The sequence below is a fragment of the Xiphophorus hellerii genome, chromosome 17 (genome assembly GCF_003331165.1).
Source record: "Xiphophorus hellerii strain 12219 chromosome 17, Xiphophorus_hellerii-4.1, whole genome shotgun sequence".
NCBI classification, from domain to species: Eukaryota; Metazoa; Chordata; class Actinopteri; order Cyprinodontiformes; family Poeciliidae; genus Xiphophorus; species Xiphophorus hellerii.
Genome location: NC_045688.1, coordinates 16,002,869 through 16,027,807, shown reverse-complemented (window position 1 = coordinate 16,027,807; position 24,939 = coordinate 16,002,869). Strand labels below are relative to the sequence as shown.

At 39.9% G+C, this 24,939-nt stretch overlaps 2 protein-coding genes across 9 annotated transcripts in view; one reads left to right on the top strand and one right to left on the bottom strand.

Annotated features, from left to right (window-relative positions):
• Positions 1–6,265, top strand: part of osbpl8 (oxysterol binding protein-like 8) — a 70,106-nt gene extending 63,841 nt beyond the window's left edge. For all 8 annotated transcript variants that reach the window (XM_032588986.1, XM_032588987.1, XM_032588984.1 and 5 more), the window contains 3 exons: positions 1,221–1,323; positions 2,184–2,289; positions 2,372–6,265. In XM_032588986.1, coding sequence (XP_032444877.1) covers positions 1,221–1,323; positions 2,184–2,289; positions 2,372–2,501 — 339 coding nt within the window. In that variant the 3' untranslated portion in view covers positions 2,502–6,265. The remainder of the gene's footprint in view (positions 1–1,220; positions 1,324–2,183; positions 2,290–2,371) is intronic.
• Positions 6,015–9,587, bottom strand: LOC116736493 (E3 ubiquitin-protein ligase TRIM21-like). The gene is made up of 2 exons (XM_032588992.1): positions 9,125–9,587; positions 6,015–8,966 (listed from the first exon to the last, which is right to left on the bottom strand). The coding sequence occupies exon 2, from the start codon at positions 8,955–8,957 to the stop codon at positions 7,344–7,346; it is 1,614 nt and encodes a 537-aa protein (XP_032444883.1). The 5' UTR covers positions 8,958–8,966; positions 9,125–9,587; the 3' UTR covers positions 6,015–7,343.
• Positions 9,588–24,939: the final 15,352 nt, after the last annotated feature.

The window sequence follows — 24,939 nt, the reverse complement described above, 5'->3', positions numbered from 1 at the left end:
GATGTAAGTGTTATTAATTCAGTGCAGTGCGGCATGGCAAAGGGAAAATAACGTTGAAGAATAAACCTCTCGTATTCTGCTTTTTTCTCGCTCTCTGTCGGCTTCACGCTACTCGCAGACCCGTTGCCCAGCAACCAACAGAGCTGAGATTATATTTAAATGTTTCAGGATTCCACACCAAAAACATTCCCCACTCGAAGAGTGGAACATTCAGTCCGTTATGGTCTTACGTTTTCAGGCTCGATGTTTATTTTGCAATTATTAATCAGTGATTGACTGAACCCAGCGGTGATTGATTAGCTAATTTAAACACCTGCTCTACTGATGATCTGCCAGAGAGTTGGTGTGTGGGTTGCCTTTTTTTTTTACTGAACTGACATGCAAGAAATTGTGCAGCACATATACATATTAACGTTGTCAAAGTCAAGCTAGCATGACTGATCTACTTCTTTTTCCCTCGCTAGTTTTTTTTTATTAAAACTTTTTACTTACCTTCAAAATGTGAAACCCTTGGACCTCATCTAGCTGTCAGTGTTGACAATTAATAGCAAAACGTTGCGTCCCTTTTCTTTTATATCTCGCTTATGGTTTAGCAACAAATTGACAGCTGAAACCAACGGTCGTCATCGTTGGCCAGAAGTTTTTTGCTCTCCAAAAAACTGCAGGAAGGCAAAAAAATAGTGTCTATATATATTAATTATATCACCTTAAATAGAGCTGTACTCCTCTAAATGGGAAAGACAAATAAACATGATTTGTTTGCTTGTACTCCCTTCATTATATTTTATCGTTTTCTTCAATTATGCACCTAATATTGAAGTTGGGTTGTTTTTTTGTAAAATTGTGTTTTTATTATTAAAAGAAACTTAAATTAAGGAGTTTCTGATCAGATTTTAACTAAAATGTTTAATCCAAGCTGTTTGCTAGTTTGCCCTCAATACTGCAAACAAATTCTGTGTCCCAACTCTCGCCTGGTCGGTTACTTTTGAGTGCTAGCTGTGTGTTGCTATGATTGCACTAATACACCAGCATGTGTCACTTAGCCGCCGTTATCCGCCGACACCGGTGGAGTTTCCTGCACAAGAATCTCTATTTTAACGCTGTTTATTCTCTCTCCTTTGCCCTTTTATTTGTGTGTTTATCTGCTTTTTGCTGGCTGATAACGTTCCAACTGTTTATCACATATGTTTGTGTGTGTCCATCTGCGAATGGCTAATCAGGTAACGGTGCCAAAGAGAAAACACAAGAGCGACAAGCCCAAGAGCCCCGAGAGCGGCTGCTCCTCACCAGAACCTGATCGCCATGACTCGTCGGGGAGCGAACGTGAGTCAGCCTCATCGAGCATGTCGATATGCAAACACGGCTAGATGAACGGGACGGAATTATACCACTCTGTGGACTTCTTTTAGAATTTCTGTGGCGTTTTCTAGCATTTTCTGAAGTTGTAAAATGGATTCTAAACAGAAATACATGTAGTTTGCATAATGGGCAGCACTGAAAAAGCTTCACATCATAGAACAGAGAGAAATTTGTCCCACAATGACCAAATTCATGGTTGTCATTAGTGAAGTAAAGGGCACACAGATACAACAAACAATAATTGGGATAAGAAAAGAATAAATTGTGGACTAAAGCAAAGGTTTATGAAGAATGTTGAAAATACTCCAAAACATTCAAATCTTTTAGACACGCCCAAGAAGACCAGAGGCTGTGTTTGCCATCAAAGGCGCTTCAACAGAACGTAGAAAAAAAGCTGCGAATACTTAATAATTTTTTCTGTATGTTTTGTTTCTTAATTTTAACAAATTAGCAAAAATGTCACATTTTTATTGCATTTTGTGTCAAATTTGGAGAAAAAAGTGGATTTAATACATTTAAGATAAGGACGTAGCATAACAAAATGGCTTAACAACATCATCAACAACTTTATTAGACATAAATATATCTATATGAAAAAACAAATTAAAATACAAGTAAATAACACTTTGAATATTTTGCAGATGCTCCTTAATCAAGCAGTGGCAGCATAGTGCTGTGGGCATGTTTTCCATCGCTAGGACTGGTGATAAACATAACGGTGACATTCTAGTTTTTAGATTTTAAAGCAGTGGGAGGTCTAGAAATGTATGGAGTATTAGTCAGTACCCTGATAATGACAAAAACGGCGATTTATGTTGTTGCAGGACACAAAAGCAAGCATAACAGTCGGCTGAGGAAAAAGGGTCCAGACCTCAGCGAACTTCAAAGTGCCATCGACTCCATAAAGCAGACGCAGGAGGACATTAACAGGTGAGGAAGAACTCGAATCGTCCCGTGACACAAACGTGTCCCGGTGCCGCGCGCGCTAAAGGTTCCTATCTGTGTTGTGAAGGAGCGTCGCGGCGCTCCGGATGCGTTCAGCAGGCCGGGCGGAGAACACTTCCTTCCTCCAGCAGCGGGACTACGTCGTCATCGCCTGCCTCGTCGTCCTTCAGGTTCTCATCAACTACATTTTCAAGTAGCGGCCACAAGGCCTCACCCTAAACTCCCTCTCTCTCTCTCACACACACACACACATACTGGAGATTTTTAGACGAGCGGACCTCCAGCTCACTCCTTCTCTCCGCTTAACAAACCCATACCTTTGTGTCCTGGAAAAGCAGAAGAACTCGGAAAGAGACCGTTTTTAACGTATTTATTCGCAACCATCACCATTCCAAATCTCCGCGGAGATGCACGGATTTCAAAGAGAGGAGCGGCGGTGAGGGGATTTCGCATGGAAAAAAGGCTCGACTGCCTCTCGGGATTTTTTTTTCTTTCTGTTTTTTATTAACTTGCCTTGATGTTAAAGGCAAAGACAGCAGCCATTTTTTATTAGCTGTTTCATTATTTTTGCTCTTTTTTTTAAATGCTACTCTGATGTTTCACATTTCACCTCAAATGACAGGGAAGTTTTTAAGACAAAAACAAGGACCACAGGTCAGATTGTAACACACGCACATGAGATCCCTTTAATTTTAGTGCTTTTTTTTTTTTCTATTTCTCTTTTCTGTTTTCCTATCTCATCTTGTGTTTTACTGAAGCCTGCTCAGAACAGAAAACAAACCAACGCGATGGAAAAAAAGGGAAAGAAAAACGGAGTGGTCCAATGTGTGCAACTTTTATTTTTGTGTGATCAGATCCTCTTATATTCACCCTCGATTCCACATCTGGAAATAGAAGACAGTGAGAATAACACAAGGGACAAAAGGAACAGAAGCTATAGAACTCCGCTTTTTGCATACAAAGTCATTGTTTAGAGAGAAAAACAAAATAGATCACATTTGACACATTCTATGTGTATATTGTAAGTAGCGAACTTTAACCCTTTGGAGACCATTTTTGTCTTATGGCACAAATGCACTGGAAATGTGGGACATTCACTTTGGTCTCGCCTCAGCATTGAGACAGACTGATGCTCTAATCAAGAAAATAAAAAATCATATATATATATATATGAAGTCTTTTTAAAACACCCCAGTGACCACTGCCCTTTTACTGTTCTAATTTAAGCCAGCCGATCTTTTTGTTGAGATTAGTAATAAAGAATCTTAGAGCGGCACTCTGTCTTCTTAAGTCTAACTTTGTAGTATTGGTAGTTTCTTCAAGGTTAGAGTGAGAACAAATGCTTTTTTATGCTCACTATTTTAACATCTCTTTAACAACTTAAGTATAAAAACCTCACATCTAAGTTTGAAAGGGTGCCGTTTATTATTACTCTTATTAACAATGTTTCCACCAAGCCGGTTCTAGTGTTGAACTGCATCTGGTGCTGTAGCCGGTTTTTAACTGGCGCTATAGGAAAATCCAACAAAAACGAGCTAAAGCACGTCATTCGTCTTGTTATCGTCAACCAGGTGTCCTAATATAATTGGTTACTCATCCAATTCATTTAAATGTGGTTCATTTAATAATGAGTGACACCTTCATGATTTTATCATTTGTTTCTAAATATATATCTGAATGTTCCGGTAATAATGTTTCTATGCAGGCTGATCAGTGTTAACGTGGTAAGCTGATGTTAGCATGCTTCTTATTGGTTTAAGTCGACACTATTTTAACTTTTTCCGCATTTCAATTTGGTTCCAGTTAATTGTATGCTGTTAGAGATGACAGAAAATGAATGATAAATCTGTATTTACCACAGAGGGTAGAGTCTGCACGCAAAGTCGACACCTTTGATTTGATTGAGACCTTCCTACTTGGAAGCAAAGGTTGATATAAGTCTGGAGTTGAGAACCCCATCACTTTTAGTTAGTAAATAATGCTATCAACAGTTCTTCTGGTTGGAAGTACCATTAAAGTATAGAAGTCCTAATTTAAGTGACACAGGATCTGTGCTAAAGATTAGGGTAATGACAAGAATACAATATAAATTATTTTCAGCATATATTTTTTAAATAAAACAAATATTCTTTGATTTTTCAAAACTGATACTCCTTTTATATTGCTTTATCTTTTAAGGGGCTCTTTTTGTTTGTTTTCTTTAATAATTATTTGAATTCAAAATCTACGAAGGGTATGAATAATTTAGAGCATAGCTGTAGATGTATGAGCCGTCTTTTAGAATGCCAAATGGAATCTGTTACGTCTTGTTGGTGTTTCTAAATAGCTGCAAATTGGAGGTTAGCACAAGCTGTTTCAGTCAGCATATAAACAAGAGTTTATTAATTTTGCTTAAGATTACAAGTGTGAAAACAACTCTGAACTGATCTACTTTTACAACATGGTGTTCACAACCTTTTATCTGACTGCTGGTGTTCATGAGTGCACCTCTAGTAAATAACCTTGCCCAAATATAACTCCTTTATTTCTTTTTGTGGTGCTTCAGTTAAAAACGAATGCCAAGCAAGCACCAGCAACAGTTTAACATGTGAACTGGATTGGTGGGGAAGTAGTGTTTACTGTAGAAAAAGAAGCATACGGCAAAAATAGGCTCCGAGTAGACAAAATCAAAGCTCAACACTTTGTTCGAACTTCACTGCCTGACTGCAGCAGCTCCGCTGCACGTCCGATAAAGACCATCAGTCACTTCCTCCAGCGCATTTGAGCCTCAAAGTTTCAATATGTAACCTAGAATAGACTCTGTTCTGAGGCTCCTCGTCGGAGCGCGTAGACTTGTAGACTTTTTCTAACTGTCGCCATGTTAAGAGCATTCCAAATGTACAAAAAACTTGCAGCCAAACTCTTTGTGTGCTAGAGTAGAAGTCGATTGGAGTCACTGTGTAAATAATCCGGGTGGGCGACGGCGCCTCCGGAGCGGCACGCGGACACTCGCACTGTGCACAAACCGTTTTCCTCCTCCTGTTTGAGTTTTACTAGAACATCCTGGTAAGTTTAGCAGCACTGTTTTAATGTGTTTTTATTTATGTCTTCGCCTGTTATGATGTTAGCCTTGTCGACGTTTACATATATCCGATTGCCTCCGCCGTCAGCAGACTGTTAAGCGATGGAAGCTTCGGGACACAGAGACCGGTAGCGTTCGTAGGAGCCAGCTGTACCCCTGGAAGTTACCCGGCTGGCCCGAGTGTATGTGTGTTTGCTTTTTCCCGTGCGTCCTCATTGCCTGAGATGGTAGAATGTGTGGAAATAAGTACATACCAGTGCCTTTTAGAGTCAGACATGGGGTGAAGTTGTAGCTTAAAGGAGGTGGTGTGGGCAGGGTGCAACAGAAGGTATAGTTTGAATTCAGACTTGGATTGTGGTTGGGTTTACTGTAGAGTTGTAGTGTGGACGGTGCCATATGAAGTCTGACTCCACAGGTAGACACCCGCCGCCTGTAGATACACAAAGGCCGATCCCCTGCCACAGGAGGAAGAGTGCAGTTTTCCTTCCCGTCTCCGTCGCTCCCTTGTCTTCAACACACAAAACGTGGAGGGAAGCGGCCATCTTTACTGTACGTCGTCGTTGCCGTGTCTGTGAAATATCGTTTTATTTATTCCTCTTTTGTATGTGGGTTTATGTTGAACATTTGTTTTTCAGCTCAAAGTTTTAGGTCACTGTTCTTTTGTCTTATTTAATGTTTGTTTTATTTTTCAAAATGCACACGCTCGTTTTTAATCCACTTCACGTTAATACCAGACACGCGGGACTGTCCAAACTGGGGCGCCTCACTTCCACACACATGCATCACACATCCTTTTCCTATTCAAGTAATTGAATATATTTACTGTATCTCCATGGAAACTGTAACTTCTCTGAAGTTTATGGCCACATGTAACACAATAAAAACAAATGACATACTTAATTCTGTTGTGTGTGTGTGTGTGTTAAGTTTAGTAGATTCAGTCAATGTTGTTAGAAATGCAGAATTACCAAATCTATGCAAGATGTTCCCAGATTTATTTCTTATGTGAACAAAGTTGAGGCAAATATGTTATTCCATGGCCTAATCCTTTGATATCTTACGAATCATTTAGATGTGGTCCTATCATTGGCCAAGTGAAAACTTGCATCTTCGTTAAATTTGCTGATGGAACAAAACAAAAATCAAATAAGAAATTCTTAAAATGTTCATGTTTCTTTAGAGCTTGCCTGGCATTGGCCAGCCACCAATATCAAGGCAGAGCAAGGTTTTAAATCGTTACATCTTCACAACTGCTGGTATTAGGTTTTGTTAATAAATCTAAACCACCACCAGAGGGCACCAGAGATCCTTTCTTCAGTGACTCATTTGATTTTTCCAGTCATGTTATTCACATTCTCATCTATCATTATACATCGATATTCCACATTTATTTAAAGTCTCACAAAGAAATTATTGTGTTTTATACATTTCATATATCTCTGGAACATTTTGTATTATTTGGGATTAGAAATAATCTTAAACAATTTCAAATGTACTCAAGAAATCTCGAGTAATATCTAGAATTATTGGATTAGATCAGGTGTATACAGCTCAAAGTGGGGTTGAACCTCATTAGTTTAGCTCAGCTGATTGTTTCCATCAGCCAGCTGTCCCTGTTGCCAGTTCTCCACCCAAGGACGTTGACAAAGGTTGTTAAAGCAGAGCTGGCCTTTCTGTACCTCTCAGATAACAGTTAAACATTTGATATCAGTTCATACTCTGTCTGGAGGAGGGAGGAGGAGTAACGGACTGTAATACTACCAACAAAGGGTAGAACAAGATGTAGAAAATTATTAGAAATGAGGTTCAGCCAAAAGCTGTTTGGTTTATTCTCTCTCTTCTCCCTCTTACAGATTTCTTCTGTCTTTGCTTTTCATTTATCACTTAAATGTCTCAGATCAATACATTTTTACGTCAAGTATAACTTGAGTAAATCAAAAATGTTTTCTTAAAGCGATATGTGACTGCATTTAGGCCATCAGTTTAATGTGTGGCTGATGCTGGAAATGATCAGAGGGGCTGAGTTTTTGCCACCGTCACTAGGACAGGGACTGAAGTAAGGATAGAGTTTCTCACTGAAGTTACAGCTAGTAAAGGAGAAGATGAGATGTGCTGCCTCAGCATCATAAAAGGAAACTAGACCCTCGTCATAATCCACAAAAACCCCCACCTTCTGGAGCTCAGACACCAAAACCAGAGGCACAGAGGGCCCGGTAAGAGCTCTGTAATGGCTGTTTCTTAGCCATACAGCCCAGTAGCCGTTTTCAGGGCAAATGGCGTTCTCACCCTTCCTGTCAATAGACTCTTGGACCACTCCTAATTCCCATTTAGTTTTCCCTTTAACTTCAACTTCGTAGTAAAATCGTCCTGAGGAGAAACTTTGCTTTCCCAAGATTCCAAAGGCTGACAGTCTCTCTGGCTTGTCTGGGAGAACCTGTGTAACATCACTGCATCGTACAGTTTTCCCATCGTCGGACATCACCAGATAGGGGTTTGCAGTATTCGGATCCAGAGTCACGTCCACTACATACAGCCGGACTCTCGCAAGTTCAATGCGAGCGCAGAGCTTCTTCATCTCTGTTCTGATCGTCTCCAGTTGAGCTGCAGCCGTCCTCACTGTCGCATCGCAGGAGGACTGGACTCTGACCTTGGTCCAGTCCTTGGCGGTAACCGTCATTGTTGGGGTGTTTTGGAGCAGATGGAAGTGGTCTTCGATTTGCGACAGCTGCATCAGCTCAGATCTTTTCTTCATCAGCGTGGAGATTTCCTCTTCCAGCTCCTTTATGAAACCTTCTGTCTGTTCTTCTGTTGCTTTCTGCTTCTGTACAATCACGTCGATGAAATGATCCAGACTTTTTCTTGCAGCATTGATGAGATCCGAACAGTCCTCCGCAACAGCTGCTGTCACTTCCTCCGCATTCCGCTTGCTGAGCTTCACCGACTGCTTAAACTGCTCCATCTTTAGTAATCTCTCCTGAATCATCTCCTCAACACAAACTCTGGTCTTCTCCAGCTCTTTCTTCTTTTCTTTACACTCTTCTGTCAGAGCGACAACCCGGTGCTTCTTGTGGTCGGACGCAGCACAGCTTGGACATATGCACCTCCGATCGGTCTTGCAGAACAGCTCCAGAGGCCTCTCATGCTTCCCACACATCATGGTCTCCAGTTTCATGACTGGATTGATCAATGTATGTCTCTTCAGCACTGTGATTCTCGTATGAGGCTCCAGGTGAGTATGGCAATAGGCAGTAGCGCACGCCAGGCAGGACTTAAAGGCTTTCTGTTTGGGTTTGGTGCACACTTCACACAGAATCCCTCCTGAGCCGGCCGATACTTGTCCTGACAAGCTCCTGGCATTCCTGAAGTGAGAAGCCATCTCGGATATGAAGGTGTTGATCCGCAGAGCTGGTTTGGGATCAAACTGTTCCTTACACAGCGGACACTGCTGGTGGCGGCTGATGTTCCAGTGCTTTGTGATGCACGTCTTACAGAAGTTGTGTCCGCATGGTATGGTGACCGGGTCTGTGAACACATCCAGACAGATGGAGCACAGAAACTGTTCTTCGGATAGGAAACTGGAAGCAGTCGCCATGTTCACTCACTGGAATCAAAAGGGTGAGGGAGGACTGTAAAAATCAGCAGTAACTCTTCACAAGATTGTAACATTACTTTAAAATCCATCAAAATGAATTGGTAAAAAAATTTTGTTGTATAGGTTATAAGAATCTTGTTGAAGGGCATTTGAGTGGCTTTACTCACCTGTGTTTTGTCGAAGAACTCTACCTTAAGTGCGTGACTCACTTGTTTTTCTTTTAACAGCCCAGTTGCTCCTTTAAAACTCCACCTCTTGTTTCATCTCCTCCCTCAAATGGGATTTTGGTGTCTTATTGCAGGGTTTTTGTAAAACGGAACAATGAATCCCCCATGTCAATGCTGGAGTAAAGAGGACACCAACATTTTTTGCTAAGATTGTGCTCCTTTGCATCTACAGTCATGACTTAACAGTTTTGGTGTTGATGCAAATGTTCTTATGTTTTTATGATGTGGTGAAGACAGAGTAAAAACATTTTGTATACTCCAAGCACTTTTTATTAGCAAATATGTCAATGTTTCCAGTGTTGAACTATTCTTCTTCATGGCTCCTGTCGTTCTCTCTGGAAGTTGATGCTGGATGTTAGTTCTGGGCCAAATCCTGGCTGGTGGTGACCCATTAGTATTTTAGATAGTTGGTTTCTATTTATCCACCTTCTTTTTAAGAATCACAGATTCTCAGTGGGGTAAAGACAGGAGTTTTCCAACCATTTGATTGTTGCTAATGGCCTTGTGACATATTGCTCCATAGGGACGAATCCACAGATCAATTTTATGAACGAAGTTGTTTTTGGTATATGTTTTGATCCCACTTTTTTCCCCTGAGATTTTGGTCACAATTAGGAGGAAAACCACTTGACTGGATGAAAACCAACATCACCATTGGATTGTAAAGTATCTGGATGCTTCTCGGTTGACAACACACCGAACTCATGGTAGCTCTCACCTTTTACTTCTCTGGACAAATGATTTTCCAAATGTACCAAACAATCAAGATGCTTCATAAAATAAAACAAACTCACCTTTAACATAATTTGTTATTCTAATAAGGAGACAGTCCTGGTGTTTACTTTTAGAACCTCCTTACTTCCCTGAAACTCAATCAAGTTAAATGTAAGGGAAGTATGAATATATGTGAATATATGTTTTTTTTTTGAATATATGTTGAAAGGCAATTTCCAGATCATAATCTGTCCAACAAAATTACAAGAAATAGTCTATTCGAAAGTTAACCTGATGCTTTTCTAATGTCTTGTAGCAGATAGCTGTGCAGCAATCCTAATGTTAGCTTATTTGGTTTCTGTTATGATTCGTTTTTCGTGTTCCATTGCTACTTGGAAACAGAGGGGCGGTTTTAGTGTATATTTCTCTTCCAGGTTCAGTTTTGCATTTCAAATTCAGTTATATTTAATACATGTCACAGTTTGTCCCAACCAAGTATTTTGTAGTCCTTTCTGTACAGTACACAGATTTAAGCGACCCTTCATAAGTTCAATACATACATATATACATATACATAATACATATCACCTCAGGAAGTTTTTAAGCTTAACCTTCTTAGTGTAGTAATACCTCCAGCATTTGTTTCAACCTCTTCGTCCAAAGCATTTTATTAGAAATACCCTTTCTTCCCAAATATTACATTTGGTTCATCCCTCTGCTGAATAAGTTGGATATTACTGTTGCTAGGATACATCACCCTCAGGATTTTTCAGCTCTTCTTCAAAGCTTAGAAAGAATGAGAGAGCACAGACGCTGGCTAAAAGGAAAAAGGAAAAGCAAAGCAAAATGTTAGAATGGAACAGGAAAAAAAATTAAAGACAGGTTGGTCTTCAAGACAAAAAGGGGGTTGGTGAAGTAAAAATAACAAACATAAGCAAGCATAGGGGTAAGATTCCAAATGTTAGGGTGGTGACAGTGGTTTATAGTGGAAGTGATAGTAAAGGGGAAGGTGGTAACAATATAGAATAATAAAGGAAGCATTCTGGGTTTAAAATATTATATAATCCGCCTTCCTTTTTTTATTATCATTCTCTCTCTTTCGCATTGTCCTGTCAAACTGAGGTTGCTGGTGTGATTTAATGACTCTGTGAGCCATTTTGATAAAGTAGGTCAGTTAAAAATGCATACACACACACAGGTTACATTTGAAGTCCATTGTCCTGAGAATCTGCCAAACATCACCAATTGCTTCTTGCACAAGAGTCTGACGTTAGCCATAGCAATCATACCTTTAGGCATAACACAGGTGAATTTCTGTTAGCTGGGTAATTAGCTGCTTTAAAGATGTTTAACTGTACCTTTTTTTAAAAAAAAAACAAACAATTATGTAAATGTCTAATTTATTTTAATCTTGGGGTGGTGCACAATTTAATGTTTTTTTCTTTTTAAAAATAAAAAAGAATGTTGCGACGAGCGATTCACTTGCTAGCTGGCTAACTAGCCTCCAAGCTAGCTGCATCAAGTTAAGAGCAGATTTTATTTATTGTAAACTAAAAGTAGCAATTTTGTCATAGCACATCTCTGAGAGGAAAAAAAATATTAGTCAATTAAAATATTTTAACACAAGTATATGTGTTTATGTAAACTGAGTCGAAATACAGTGTTTAGGAATTGGTCAACAAAATTCGCAAGTGTACCTAGCAATCGCCTAGCTCCATTTCAAACAAATGAAACCGTCAATAGTTTATTAGAAACGTATATAGTGTAGAGGGGTTGAAGCCGTCGGACGAACGACATGTTATCCCAAATCTCTCTGGCCACCTTTGCAGCTGTATTCGTGGCGAGGCTTAAACGGGTTAACAGACACATAATGAGGTAATCCGCAGTGTTTGCAGTGTTGGTGAGGTTGCGCTGGATGCTGGCTCAGCGTTTATCCCCTTGTGGTATCGACAGAGCATAAAGGAACTGCTGCAGCAAGCCGCTCTCATTCATAGCCGGATTAGTGCAACGTGCAGTGTCTTTTTATTAGGATCTTTCCTCTTCTATTTTCTTTTTTTTTTTTAAACCTGGCTGACCCAAACAGAGTTTAAGCTGACCTTCAGGCCAGTGCTGCCCATTGAACCTCCTTTTTAAATTTTTAGTTAAATGACCGCAGCAAAGATCTCACCTCAGCGTCTTGCCGCTCATTCACTTGAATGAACGAGAATGAATCATGCCTGCAATGATGACTTTGTCCATCTAGTCCAGACTTGAGCAATCTATTTTTAGAATGACCAATTGCTGTGGGGAACCCGTAGAAGTGCAGCTGCCTCCTCTCCTCTCCCTGAATGCAAACATTTAGCTGCAGTCCAGCAGTTTAATAATGAATAAACTCCCCGCTCCTGTCTCAGGTGTCCCTCATTTAGCTGTGCATTGCCATAAAATCAAAAGCTGATCCAACGTTGGCGTGGCTGACGGGATCGTCAACAAAGCCCGGGTCCGCTCAGATTTCACCACCAAAGCTCTTTGTCAGAGCTAGATGTGCACCGGCGCTCCTAAGGATCACTTTAGAAGGACTTTCTGCTGGAGCTGCTATTGATTAGTCATTGGATTCAACCAGTCTGTTTTCACTTTGTGCTTCTTCAACTTCACCTCAGAGTTGGGAGCAAGTTGGAGAAGCACTCCTTTACTTGAGCTAAGACAAATCTGCCAATTCCATTTTGCACATCATGTATTTTGATCCTACTCAAAGTTCGAAAGTAATTCCCCCTGCCTCGACTCAGTTATTTTATAACGATGCCGCAAATTAAGGCCTTATTTCTAAAAATGTTTTATGTGCTTAAATTGTGTGTCAACAGCTGTTTAATAACAAATTTTCCAATGTAAGTCAAGTTTCTTCCAAGACAGTGGGAGGTTAATTTCTTAGAAAATGTCAAATGTTCAGTGGAGAAGATTTGGTTTGAGATTGGTCTGAAAGTGTTTAACACAGTTCTAACATTATCTTACGTGGATTCCTTTCATTTTTCCACAAACATGTTCCTTGCCAAGCAGCTTAAGCTGAAAATGGCACATCAATTGTTTTCAGTGTTTTTTACTGTAGATGGAGTCCCACAGGGCATCACACTGTGTCCAGTTGTCTTTTAATTTTTTGTTTTTATAAATGATTTACCTACTGTGTGTAGTAGGTAAATCTACACACATAAGACAAACAATGTGGTGTCTTATAGCAGAGCTAGCATGCTGGCTCACTGCGTATTGTGTAAAGGTAGGCTGGTTCTTCTTACCTAATCGCAATATATTCAAACCAGGACATTCCATTGTTGTAGAAATACTTCACTGTCTTTCAAAGAAAAAAAAAAAGCCAAGCTTAGTGTAATTCGGGAAATTTGAAATATTAGATATTCACTGAGTAGAGTCCCTCTCATATTAGTTACTGTATTACAGGTTGCTCTAAAACAACAGCTAGAACTTTAAAGTCTTTGAACTACTGTTAATTAAGCAAAGAGCAAACTCATGCTTTCCTGTGCAGACTCTCTGTCTGCACCAATGAAAATTCTCTGACCTCAGGGTAAAGATGGCTTAAAGTAGCTCGACATTACATTGCTGTTATGTCAACAAGTGGGGAAAATTTTTTTACTTCATTTATCCTACACAAAGAAAACACAACCCAGGACATGTTTTGACTTTCGTTCTAGTTTTTATATTACAGACCAGTATATTAATTAAATTAGCTCTGTTTAGCAGCCTGGCAGAGACTAACTCTAATCTGTTGTTTGGTGAATTGAAGCTAAAGCCTGACGGATCCATATCTGATCGACTGTTTCTGATGTGACATTGAAGCTTATTGGACTGAACAGTCTCAGTTCATTTTTTAATTCAGTCTTTCTCCAGGCTTCATCAAGCTGCTAAAAATAGATAACTTTTAACGGTGCTGCCGGATTCTGGGTTTATTGTCTTTGCCGTATCTTGTCAGTTTGCAGTCTGAGATGTTTGACGGAACAGTTTTATATCCCGAAACTCTGAATAACTGTGTTTTCACACATGGCTTTTTTTTTTCTGTTTTGGATCTCTTTCCAGAAACCACAGATATGAAGGTCAGAACCCCATTTGCTTCTGCGTTGTTTTTTTTTCTTTTTCTTCCAGCTTCCATTGAGCTTTTACAGTCATCCGAGCGTAACCACAGCAGCTAAAGGTTCCTCTGTTAGCTCTGTTTGCACGTGCTGTCACAGAGACGGGTGGCTGAAACGACACATGGTGAGGGAGAAAAATGAAGTTGGAGCTTCTGTCAGAAGGTGGTTGGGTGGGGGGCGTTTGGAGGGACGGGTGCTGCAGTCGGAGGAAGGCAAACAATGAATCAGAGATTTCGAGGCTGGGCCTCCTCTGGTTGCCTGTCTGCGCAGCAGCGTGCCGACTGCCGTATCAGGCAGCTCTGTCTGGTCTCTGAACGGACCAGACAGGGCTTATTTATCAAATGTGGTTATTCTGTTCCTATATAACATTTGCACCACTTAGATTTCACCTACAATTTATGTTTCTGAAGCAAAATTGTACAAATTTTACTGGGAATACTGAGACTGTAATTTGCACTCTATGCTTTTATTGCTCTTCCACATCATTTTGATCGTCTCTGCCAGGTTTTCGATTCAAGATATTCTTTGTAAAATATCTCGAGCTCAATCAGATTAGACGGAGAGCGTCTGTAAACGTCAGTTTTAAAGTATTGCAAAAGATTGTTCAATAATTTTTTGAGCAGACTTTGAACCATTTTAACGCTTGAATATGCTGGTATCTAAATTATTTCATTGTAGCTCTGGCTGTATATTTGGGTTTTTTTTCCTGCTGTAAGGTCAAACCTCATCTAGTGCTATTCAGAAAAATTGATCTACTTTCAGGATGGCCTCATATTTAGCTCAGTCCACCTTCCACCTGTTACACCTGCTGGTATATCAATCCATCTCATCAGTTGAAACTCATTATTCATGTTATGTAATCCTAATCCATCACGTAGGGTTAGTTAGCCATACACTGCTATAATAATCATTGAACGTCCTAAAAATGGCTGACGTCCTTTTAAAGGTATTTCTTGTACTTTAGACTTTCATAAACTCAAAATTTAAGAATCTGTTCGATTATTATCCAGCACATTTTGTTTTATAATTGTTTTCCTGTTATTCTCTTTGGCGCACATTCAGGTTCCAGTTAGGAGGTTTAACTTGAGATGACAATTATGTGCATAACTGTTAAATCGCTGGACAAAAAGCCTGATTCAGGAGTTTTATTTACACATTGCCTGCCTACAGTGAAGGCAACACAACAAGACAGATTATTGATGTAAAAGAGCATCCAGAAAAATTATTACCCATCTCCAAAGGTCAATCATTTGTTTTATTGTTTAAATTATATATTGGCAGACACCAGTCTTCAAGTTTTGTTGGAATCTAAAGTACTTTTTTATTTTTTGTGGTCACTATTTTTTCTGGATGAACATAGAAGTGCACACTCTTCCCTTAATCGATTTAGTTGAACGACTCTTTGTGACTTCCTTTTATGGAACTGTTTTTTGCTCAAACAAAAAATTGCCCTAAAACCAGTCAGTAGTTGCTGAAACAGAGTTGCATTAAAAAAAAACCCCAAATGAATGTGATTGGAAGTGTCTGAATGAGAACCAAAATATCTTCTTCTTTACTGACTCGACACACAAGCGGTAATATTTAGTCATTGTTGGTAGAACACTGTGCCTTCTATTACAGATCCTTCATAAACAGTTCAGGAATAATAATAAGAACAGCCATATTTTCAAGGAGTTTCAGTAACCCCAGGATCCACTAAATCACAAAATATTAGCACTGACAGATTAAACTCTGTCATCGAACATATTTATTGCATATTTTAGTGTATGGAAACAATAGAGTTGACTGGTGTGATTTGCTGCAAGCTTCTCAGTCTGACTCATAGATATTAGCTGATGTGGATCACACTCTCACCTCTAACATAACCCTGCTGCTTTATATCTGCTGCATTAGCAAATCTAGCGTCACTGAGAAGCTAGCAGCATGTTTCTAGCTACTCGTCCCTGAGAGTATTATTACTGTCTGTGGGTAACTAATAATTATACAGATGACAGTGATAGATGTGCTCTTGTTATTAATGTTATTCAGCGATGACTGATGTTTTTCATAAAAGAAAAGGCCTTAATTGGCTGCTGTGCCGTCCTGGGGGAAAGACCTGACTCACTTTTGGCATCGGATCTGTATGAAAACTGTGCCAGGGACTAGCAGCCGCTCGCAGGTTTGTCCAGAGCTGTTGGACGGCAGTCCTCCAGAGGTCCGAGCCTGCTGATGGTCACTTACAATGTCCAAAACAGCAAAGGTGGCGCTTTTCATTGAGCCTGAGGATTATTTGGAGGCCATGTTAGCTCTTTTTGTGCTTAACACATCATTTGAGAAGTTCTTTGTCATGAGAACAATGTTTGATGCTCTGTCCTTTGGGTTAAACACAAACTACTCGACAGGTTAGACCCCTGTTAGCTAACTGATCAAGAGCCGTCTCTCTATGCTGAGTGAATGGTGATCTACATTCTTTCGGAGTTTGAAATCAGAGGGTTGGACTGCATTTGTAGTGCTGCATTCATTTATTTTACCAATGATAACAACATACTGTAATTTGAGTAAATAGATAGAGAACTAGCCTGGCCATTGCCTTCCTGTGCTATTCTGCTTGATTCAAATCTCATTTCACAGCACAGTCTGAGCTTCCTCCCCTTCTCTTTGACTCTCTCTATTAAATTTTCTACTGGGCCAATCAACAAACAGAAGGAGAAGTGGTGAACGATGACATCAATTTTTTGCGCTGTTTTAGAGTTAAAGTCTGTTAGCGACTGGGTAAAATTTAAAACCTCAACAGCGCTTACAGGAAGCAATCGTTTCTAAACAACCGATGGTCCAGACAGTCTGTGCGAAGCAAAGCGTAGAATAAGGGGCCGGTTTTTACCAGAGACGTAACTGGAACCTTTGAGCAAAGTGTTAACATCAGCATTAGCATATAAACACCATTATTTCCAAATATTGAGTGAGAAGTAAAACCCAAATTAAACTAGGTCTATAGTGAACATTATTACATAGCATAGCTTACGGTAACCAAGTGGATTGAAAGTGCAGCCATTTCTAGAGATTTTTCTCTTTTTTTCATTTCCTTTTTATTTTGCCCTTTTACCTCGTCAATCGAGAGAATGTTTTCCCAAAAGTTTTGGGGGTCAAAGTAATGTTTCTTTTGCGGGGGGTGAAGCGTGAGGGGAATATAAGATAACCATTTCAATTATTCCTGCACATGTGATTTTGATCTTCCCCAGTCCTGCTCAGATTTTGTTTGTAATGTATTTTTTAATTGCTTTGGGAGATTTTTTTTTTATTGCCTACTTCATGTTGTCAAACAGCTGTCTGTTGGAAAAATATCATCAACTTATGATTTCATTTAGGGAAAAAAGCTATCCAAACCAACCTGGTCCTCTGTGAAAACGTAACCATGAATCATGGATTAACCAATCATGAATTAACTGGGATTAACCCCATTTTTGCTCCGACTCTAAAAGTAATCAGGCCTCAGGCCCAAGAAGAATCAAAAAATAAGGTGTGATATAAGGAAAATGTGGTTAAAATACAAGAGAAATCCACAGGGAAGTAAATGTGTTTTTACAGCACTGCAAATGAAATATCTTTACTGGAGAAATAGATGAAAAACTGACTGTAAGTAAATGCAACTCACAAAAATCAGTAAGCAATTTTAATGTCCTCAAAGCTTTTCTGTACTTCTGTAAACAAAGAATATTAGCATATTATCTGAACTCCACAAAGATGGCTACAGTTTGCACATTTGCATCAGAGTAGAAATCCTGTAAAGAAGCATCAAAAAAAGGGAAAAGAGAACAAAACCTTGAAGGTTCTTCCTCCAACTTTCCTCCCCCAAAAAAACAGGATTTCAGCAAAAAAACTCCTACAAGTCGGAAGTCATTTTTGAACTTGCCTCGGTACATTATTCATGGCCTAGCTGCTGCCGTTGGCCCGCTCATGTGCCATGGCCTATTTACTGAAGTGCTCATGAATCCATTAGCCGTGAACAGCGGAAAGCTAAGGCTCATCCATAAGCAGATTCACAGCCACCTTTCATTTCATAATATCTCAGACAATGAGAGGGAATAAACAGCAGCTGGACTGTGGCTAATTCATCAATCGGGGGGGAGGGTGGGAGATATTTCTGTCCATAACGACACGAGGAAACACCGGCCGAAAACTGGAGAGTAAATCCTCACAAAGTCAATAACGCAATAAGTGAAAAACAAACATTACGTGACTTGTGTTGCTACTACTACGTCAAGTATATTTGGCGTCAAATACCACTCTTTATTGATGATTCGTACTTTGCAAAAGTATTCATGGCCCTTGAAGATATTTTGTCATGTTGAGGCCACAAACTTCAAAGTGTTTCATTGATGCAGTGTTCTCGGTCTGGCTTGCTAGTTGGTAGAAGTTAGTCGACTCCATCTGAAGCAGTTCTCAGAAACAGACAACTAAATGTTTGGTCATTCCGAGGAGGGCTTAAATCTTCTAGGGTTTTAGAGGAAAGAGTAAAACAAAAAATGGAGACCAAGCTAGTTTTTCAAACTTTGTGAACCTGCAATTTCTTTTCCCGATCTTTCTGTACGGCAGTGTTTCCTCAGCAGACCTGAGGACTGGAATTGAGAATACAATGCTGTACTGTAAGAACTAATTTAATCAGTTTTTCTTCTTGTTCTTTTTTTTTTTTTAACCAAATAAAAAGTCTTCCCAATGCATTTGGGAGTACAAAAATGAAAGCTACTATGAAACTGAATCTTAATCTTCCTCTGCAGCCGCTAGGTTTTCACCAAGAAGTGACCGCGCTGAAAAGAAAAAAACAAAACCATTTTTTTCAGTCCCACCGCATATGCTGTGTTTCCATTGCGCAAAGTGAAATTACAAACATAAAGTTGCAACCAGATGTTACTACTGACTGGACAGATGAAGAAAACGACAGGAAGTGGTAAGAGGACAATGTGGTATGTTTTTTAGTGAATTATAACGTGTGATTTTTATTGCATGGTAACGCCGCAATTGCAAAAATTGTATTTTTTCAACAATAGAAGCATATCGACAAGGCTTTGTAATAGAAAGGGAGCTGTAGAGAACAGATGAATGCGTGGGCAAAAGAGTGAGCCCCTTATGCCTGCATAATTTTTATTTTCTGGAGATGTGAGGGTTTTTTGTTGTTGTTTTTTTTTTTTACATTATTGCGTGTTATTTGTTTGCTGGGAGATTAGACGCAGGTGCCACATCATGTCAGACCAGACACATCACTGCAGAACGTAAAGCAGGAAGTCACAGCCGTCAGATTCACTCAAAAGGGAGGAGAGGATGTGGGAGTCTCACTGATGCACTCTGCGCTTTACTCCCCCTGCCCTCCTCTGCTGGCATCCTTTGGTACCATTTGTGCCATGCTAATTAAGTATTTATTACATCAGGTGGAGCTGGCAGACAGCTGCCACTTGCCTCCCTCTGTTCTCCTCTCTCTCTCTTCTGCCAGGCTTGATCTATTTTTCCACCGACTAACCCAGTTGTCCCGATCGGTCTTTCAATCAGCCTGCCACTTGCGCTGCCCCACGCGCGACGCTACGGACGTGACATTTTGTTCTCGTGCTCGATTCTAATGCAGCACTGTAACCTAACCTGTTGTTTTTCTTCAAGGGATGCGCCGCGTTCCTAGTTATGGGAGCGCGGAACCCAGCCGTGCGTCGCCTCAAGACGAGCAGAGGCAGAGACAGGAAATCAAACCTCTCGCCAAAGCCATCCATCAATGGCTGATGGAACTGCAGCCGCAGTTCGGATTAAGCCAACATTCCCATTGTGCTTCAAAGGGGTAGATAGAGAGCGTGGGCTGGCATTCAGTCGGTCAATAGAGCAGGGGATTACACCGATAGCAGCCTTTCCAGTGAAGCCATTTGCAGGAGGGCAGAGTGGTGAGTGAAAAGGTCAACCCTTTTGGCAGGAATCCCCTGTGTCCTTGCTGCAAGCAGCAACGAGAAATGTCCAAAAGGCCAAACTTTGTGAAAATAATCACAAACTAGAGAATGATGGCATGTGTTTTCACTCTTCCCTCGCCAGGGTTACTAATAACTACATATGTATTCAATCAAGAAGTGAAATTGAAAGGGAAAACGATTGGTTTATGGTTTATCTTAACCACGTCAAGCCAAAAGAAACTTGCTACAAAGCCAGGTCTTCTCATTTCCATCGACACAATATTGAATAAGACTCCCAAAACTTCTCATCCAGAGAAACCGCTGTTTGGTTTTGGAAATCCAGTTCTAATTAAGTTCTGGACGAGTAACTAGTGATTTCCAGGACAATACCTCATACCTCTAATGTAAGTTCTAAGAACTTAGATTTGATGAATGTTCTGGTAATGTGCTTTGTAAGTTCTAGAAAGTACCTGGTAAATACCTAAAGAGCACAGGGTAAGTTCAACAAGATCTCCTGGATCCAGAAGATCATCCGGACAGTTCTGTTGGAGCTCATGGAAATCACCAGATAAGTTCCACGAAAAAAATCACGCAAGTTTGTGCAAAGCCTGGAAAGAACCCGGAAAGTATCCAAAGGAATCACAAGAAGAGGTTTGCTGAAGTTCATGAAAAGCGCTCAAAGAGTTCTATAAAAAGAAAGCATGTGGAAAATTCAGCAAACGTATCCAAAACAAAGCAGTAGAAATAGATCCACAAAGTTCTACCAGGGGTCCTTCATTTCTTTCTTTCGTTCGTTGTTATCTCACCTTGCTTATTTCTTCCATCAAAGTCTAACAACTCTGTCAAGTTGCATGTTTACTCCTAATGTTTCCACAGAATTGACACCTCTTATCATTGTGCAGCAACATTAGTCTGCACTTCCCACAAGCGTTCATCCAGGGCCAAGTGTTGCGTCTACTTCTTGAATGGAAAATTGCAGAGGTGGAATATTCACCCTCACATGCGCCGGAGACAAATGCCTAGCCGGGACTCTTGAGAGTCACAACTAAACTCCCATTTGCATTTGATGGTCTCATTAAACAGCCCATTAGGGAGCCTCGCCATGCGATGGGGAGGATTTCTGCTGTAATTTGCAGTCTGATGGCCACGGCCGTGCTTTTCTGCACAGCTTTACCAGGTGCCCTTGGAGAGCAAGCTGGCGTTTGTTCTGACGAGGTTCCACAGTGTGTGTGTTTCTGAGTATTGATTGGAGTGGGTCGCTATCGTTGAGGTCTGGTGGTGTCACAATTGCTGATTCAGTCTAAAACTAGCGAATCTAACTGACCCAACAATGAGCAGTATCATATGAACGGTTGTTTGTTAGTTTCTCCTAGTGTCGTACTTATCGTTCTTGCACAGTTTTCTTTCTAAAGACCAACATTTAGTTTTCTCTAACAATTACATAAGCTGATCAAGATGGAATTTGTCATGATTTTGATTGGCTGCTATTCAATCGTGGTATCATAAATGTTTATGGGACCAGTCTTTATACCCTGGTGCTTAATTTTACACACCTATGTTCATCTGAATTCATTGATTTAGAGTGCAGTATTCAGTCTGTACTTAGGACCAGCGTTTGGGCCTCAACACCCAAAGGTTTGTTTGATGCATGAACAACACTGAACATCCCAGAGTGGACGGTGGTGGTGGCACCATCATGGTCTGGAATTATATTTGTTTTGAAGTTGTCAAGGAAATTATTATCTTTTTGGTCAATAAAATTATAAGCACTTTGAAATACCAATTAGCTGGAACTCAAAACTCGCAAAAGTAGAGACATTTTAGGATGGTCTGCCCAATCCAGAACCAAGAGAACATCCTGTAGGTCTCCCTAAAAGGCTTTTGGAAATTTGGAGAGCTCCTCCATTGTAGCTGGGGCAAACATTCCCAACTCAAGATGTGTGATGCTAGCCAGACACCTTCCAAAGAAAAATGAAAGTTTTATATTCATCTTCTTGACAGATTTGTTTATCTTGTGCAGTTCAATTGGATTATGTCACATTAATGGTGGAAAAGGCTTTTCTATGATTGACCATTGTCTGTTTTGGTGGCCTCACAAAATCTTATTATTTCACAGATGACATAGGAAGAATGTCTGCCAGTCAAACTAGCACTTTTTCATAAATATTAAGGAATTATTATTAAAACAAGCTCCTATGTCTTGCTGAAAAGTTACGTGTAAGTAAATTTTGTCTTATTTCAAGTGTTCTAAGATATTTGCACTAGAAACTAGACCAAAAATACTTGGTAAGATTAGTTGTTTTTCAGTGTACCTGTTTATTGGACTCTCAATTCCTTTCCATATAACACCATCAGCATTGGTTTGTAGATCCAGGTGCTTCACATTTGGAGAAAACGTCTCATTAAGCCTTTAAAGCCAAAGCGGTGAGCAGCGAGTGTATTTGGGAGTCATGCTGGGGAAGCAGGACAAAACTTTACAAAAGAGTGTGTCAGGTGTTTTCAGAACGCCCACACTCTTACGGCGACAAAAAGATAAATTAGAATCTGCTAAGCTGGAAAAAAACACACTTGCTCCCGTTAATTAGTCGGGTCTGTAAATGTTAGAAGAATGTCACAGCTCTCCCTGAGCTGTATCGCTTTCTGTCTCTCTCTCTCTCTCTCTCTCTCTCTCCCCAGGATCCACTGTCACCCTTTTAATGGCAGTTCACTAGAAGCTCTCAAGTCGTGGTATATAAATAACTCTCCTATTGTTTGCACACACAGAGGCGAAGACCCGGCTGTTTGTGAAGGGGAGCGCGCATATCGGATAGTTACCTCCAATGCATTCAGGTTGAAAATTAAAGTTTTACAATCTCTCTGCATTATTAATGACGGAGGGAGACCTGCAACTTTGAACATTTTTAACTGCAAGCTTTTTTGCTTTTCAGCTAATGATGCACTAAATAAGAACTAATATGCTGTCCTGTGTCGAGATTAAAGAGCGGAAGCGCCAAGTTGGTATGACGCATCCTTAAAATGACACTTTCATTACGATTGTATTAAAATCATCTGAAGACTGATGGTTGTTCTTCGATAAAAACCGCCCCGGCTGATATCTAATACTTTTTTAGTACCAACAATATATTGGGTACTCAAAGAAACCCATATTTTGCAAAAACTAAAGCTTCTTTCCGTTTTCCTCATATTTTTAACAATTAGGCTTTACAAACCAAAAAGGTCCATCTCCATTGCACAATTATTCAGATCATATTTCACAGTTTTATACACTCTGATCTGAATATAACTGGTCCCGATGCACAAATGTTTTCATTTTGTTCTATTTCTGCTTTGTTTTTTAGAAATAGAAAACTACACTGCTCAAAAAAATAAAGGGAACACTTAAACAGGTGTTTAACACTTAAAGTGTTCCCTTTATTTTTTTGAGCAGTATATTATCACTATTATTGAAAGAGACAAAGGCCCAAAGTCATATTGGAGATATAGAACATTTTTATTACAACTGAAGGCAACATGGTTACGTGATTGTGCTCTAAAATGACATGACAAAATGTGTCTGCTTCTTTATTGTTATTCTAAGTTCTGACGTCAGAGGTGAATTGGATTTGACGACATTCCTGAAGCAAAGTTTCGGTGTAACTAATTGTGATATAAAATGGGGAAAGTCGTATTGTATGTTGAAACATATTTTGGTTTCCTTTGCACATCTCCATGCTGTACCCTCACATTTCTTGCTCGTGATTTTACCTGGCAGTCGTCTTATGGAGCCCAAGACCGTTGCTGTATCGATATAGAGCCGCTCCTCTTGGGGTTTTGACCCACCGTCCTCCGTCTCCTCCTGAGCTCAGCTGACGATGAGTCAGGGAGATCTGCAGTCCTGTTGTCTGACACAGATAGATCGTGGGAAGTATTTCTCCTGAGCGAAAGCGGCCTAAAAACGGAGCGTTGGGCTGGTGCCAGATATTGCTCAGAGGAAGACTGCTCCCGTCTCATGGATGAATCACTCACAAATTCTCACAGTCTTGCCTTCTGGCTGTGTTTGGGGTCTCGAAAAAGATGTGTGTGTGGTTTTTCTTTTTTTATAGTGTTGTGAGAAATTTCGACAAAATCTCAGGTTAGGAGTCATTTGGCGTAAACAGTGAACAGATTGCAAGTTTGTACTTTAATCACATTATAAACACAAAGCCTTAAACAGCTTCAATACATTCTCTAAAAAATGGATGGCAAACTAGAGATGCACCGATCCGATATTACTATCTGTATGGGTCCCGATATTGAAAAAGATTCAAGATCGGGTATCGGTGACGATGCGCTCGACACGTAAGTCAGATCTATTCAGTGAAATTCCTGGTGCTCTGAGTCAGGCTTGATTATTTATTGCACATTATTCTTAGAATTTCTGAAACAAGGGTTGTTGCAGTTTATTTTTTACATATTTGACCAAGGTAGTCAATCTATTGTTTTTCAATAGAAAAACAACATTTCTAAACTTTATTTATGAATAAATAAAGTTTGTTTCTTTATTTATTTTACATTTGCTACTATACTCCTGATTGAAGAAATTAAAGTTGCGTTGTTTTTACGGGTTTCACCAAGCTTGTGAAGCTATTGGTGTATTTAGTTGGACTGTACTGGTGCAGAGTTATGAAATAATTTTGTAATTCAATACATTAAAAAAAAATGTTCTGAGTGAATTCAACTGTTTTTCTATATCGGATCGGTATCAGCTGATAGTAAACCTCAGATGTTCGGTGTCAGAAGTGAAAAAAGTGGATCAGTGTGTCCCGATATGGCAAACCTTAAGACATGGCTGTTCACCGAACCTGACAGGCAAAGATGGCGTCGATCAAAGAAGCAACCAAGAAGCCGGCGGTCACTCTGGAGGAGTTGCAGGAATCTACAGCTCAGGAGAAACAAGAAGAAGGTGGAAAAGTGAAACAGTTCTTTTGGTTAGTTCTCATTTTCTGTCCGGGCTTCAAATTCTTGGTGTTCTAATGAATACACTATTATTAGAATGAAGAACTATTACATCATT